The 3,048-nt window shown below is 41.7% G+C and overlaps 1 protein-coding gene across 1 annotated transcript; it reads right to left on the bottom strand.

Annotated features, from left to right (window-relative positions):
- Positions 1-1,102: 1,102 nt before the first annotated feature.
- RNASE11 (ribonuclease A family member 11 (inactive)) lies at positions 1,103-1,703 on the bottom strand (the record flags this gene model as incomplete). The annotated part of the gene is given in 4 exon segments (XM_082448255.1): positions 1,103-1,171; positions 1,174-1,424; positions 1,427-1,478; positions 1,482-1,703. Coding segments are annotated over 4 exon segments (594 nt in total).
- Between the last annotated feature and the right edge of the window lie 1,345 nt (positions 1,704-3,048).

Below are 3,048 nucleotides of genomic sequence, written 5' to 3'. Positions count from 1 at the left end.
TGGTTGTCAGAGTTTTGTAGTTTCAGTATAATGAGAATTCTGTACCAGATGTGAAAAACATTAGGAAAATGTATACAGAGAGTGATGTACAACGTTCTATTTACATGCATTTATTTAAAATTAAGACATTAAAGAAAGAGTGCTCTCAGAATGGAGGGAGAATGTGTTATGAGGAATCAGGAACATATAGGCACGCATTAATGAACAAGATAGCTGTCCATATTTTATGTAGAGTGTTGAACCATAAAGACTTGCAAATAAACAATTGGTAGTGAAAAAAAATTCACTACAACATCAGAAAACAGGATTGAAGACTAATCCTGCCCAGCACTTGGCATAGACTTGCTATTTCCCATCTTTCTACCTCTTCTATCCCTCCGTGGCCTGCCATTCCTCTCCCACAGCCCCAGGAAATCAAGACCATGCTTGAGTAAAAATTGCAATAAGAGCTTTATTTTTTTTTCTCTCTGTAGCAACTTGTGAAATAGATAGGGATGAGGATAGAGGAATGGAGATTGCATAGGGCTAGAGCTGTTGACTGAGGGCAGCAGCTAAACCAAAGGATCTTTTTCTTCTGGCATCTTCTGGAGGACAGGCAGATCCCATGGCTGCATAGGTGCGTGCTCACATTTGTGTGCATGCATCAATGTACATACTTCTTTGAAGAGAAGCAATAATAATAATATCTCCTATGTCATTCACTATTTCTCTGAATAATCTCAGTGGCAGTACAATTACCTTTCAATTATCTGTATTGGTTTGGGGCCTTCTCTCCTTAATTCTGTCAAGTTGGATAAACTCTGCTTCTTGGCTTTATAGCTGAGCTAGGATGGAATTCAGTTTGGTTCAGAGAAAGCTTGTGTATGCATGTATGTACGTGTAGGAGAGAGAAAGGGAGAAAGTATCTGCACTCCAGGATCGGTTATACATTTTAATTGAATTATTCACAATTTTGAATTTTTCATTTCTCCAGTTAGTATAAATAATCAAGAGTTTCCTATAGTGCTGAAAGGGTAGATGTAGATAATAGAAAGCAATAACCAATAATGAGAATAAGTATGTCCTTCTTTAGATAGACTCTAGTCTCAGAGTCCTGTGGGATTTACAAGTTAGAGCCACTAACTAACCAGCTCATCAGAGAATGACTTGTCATCACCACCAAAATTTTTTCCTTAATGAGGTAACACTGTAGTATTGGCAACTGGGGAATTGTTTGCCCATAGTGAACTGGCACATAGTGGTCCCCAGTTCTGGGTTCTCAGAGCAGCTTATGCCAGGATTCTGTCCACACTTGCAGCTGGGGGCCTTGGGGACCCCGCCGACAACTTCCATGGAGGCATGGATGAAGTTATTGCTCAACTTGAATGGCTCATTAGCTTCTGAAATCTTTCTCCAGACTGTCATGTCATTGCAGTACTTTTTTTATTACCTGGACTGCTTCTGGAGGGGAAGCTGTAATGTAATCTTCTGAATGTCAATTATGAGGAAGACATAATATCTTTGGACATGCTGAGGCTGGTATTTTTATACAACAGAGTCAAATGTATTAATACCTCAATGGTCTGTTTTTCCTGGTCACTTTTTGCCATGTAATATTGCATCGCTTCCTCTAAAAATTCTTCTTTAATTATCTCCATTATGCTTTCCAAAGCTCCTGCAAGAACCAAACCCAAGCCAAGTAGCAGCAGAGAGAAGGTCTCCATCTCAGATCTAGGGTAAACTCTTCTTCAGTCAAAACAAAAATTTTTTAAATATTTAATTAATTTATTTATTTGGCTGTGCCGGGTCTTGGTTGTGGCATGGGGGATCTTCATTGTGGCACATGGATCTTTTAGTTACAGCACGCGGATCTTTTAGTTGCGGCATGCATATGGTATCTAGTTCCCTGAACAGGGATCAAACCCAGGCCTCCTGCATTGGGAGCACAGAGTCTTAGCCACTGGACCACCAGGGAAGTTCCCTTCTGCAGTCAAAATTAAAAGATAAAAATGAGGAACATATTAAGGGGATAGCTCTCTTTTCCTTATGACATTCCCGGTGTTGACCCCCACATGTAAGTTAAGACTCCCACATCTGTTAATGAACGTATGACATATGGAAAAGACAATCAGCAGTGGAGTCTGAAGACCCAACTTCAAATGCCTGTTTAGGGACTTCCCTGGTGGCGCAGTGGTTAAGAATCTGCCTGCCAATGCAGGGAACATGGGTTCAAGCCCTGGTCCGGGAAGATCCCACATGCCGTGGAGCAACTAAGCCCGTGCGCCACAACTACTGAGCCTGAGCTCTAGAGCTCTCGAGCCACAACTACTGAGCCCGTGAGCCACAACTATCGAAGCCTGCGTGCCTAGAGCCCGTGCTCTGCAACAAGAGAAGCCACCGCGTGAGAAGCCCATGCAACGAAGCCTAGCCCCTGCTCACCGCAACTAGAGAAAGCCTGCACACAGCAACAAAGACCCAACACAGCCCCCCCAAAAAAATAAAAAAATAAATAATAAATTAATTAATTTAGAAAAATCCCTGTTTATCCACTAATAAACAATTTATTCCACCTCATTTAACTAACTTCAGATTCCCCTTGTGAAGAAAAAAAGAAAATGTGAGAATTATATAAGATAATATGTTTAAAGTGCCCAGAACCAAGTAGTCATTTCTCTTCCTTTTCCCCTTGTCTATAATCTCACTGGTAGGGCCTGTAATCTCCACAGTGGGTCACAATAATCTCACCCAAAACATTCCTCACTATTGCTGTGTCTCCTCCAGCCTCACACAGTACCTGGCACATGGCAGCCACTTGAAAAAAACCACAATGTTATTTTCCCTATCTCTCATTTCTTTTCCCACCAATTCTCAGTCATGGAATTTCTTTCCATGACTTTCAGGCAAGTTGATCCTGAGGAGAAAGATTCCAGCTTGTTGCAAGGCAAGAAGTGAAACTGTATTTGCTTCCTGGGAGTTTCTTATTGGGTCCAACAAGCGAAGGAGGGGCAAGAAGGGGGAGGCAGAATTGTATGAGACAGGAGGAGGAGATTGGAATCAGTGCTTGGAGAG

The sequence above is a fragment of the Balaenoptera physalus genome, assembly GCF_965194825.1.
Source record: "Balaenoptera physalus genome assembly, chromosome: 2".
In the NCBI taxonomy this organism is placed as follows: Eukaryota; Metazoa; Chordata; class Mammalia; order Artiodactyla; family Balaenopteridae; genus Balaenoptera; species Balaenoptera physalus.
The sequence above is the reverse complement of the archived record's forward strand: the minus strand, read 5'-3'. Positions and strand labels throughout refer to the sequence as shown.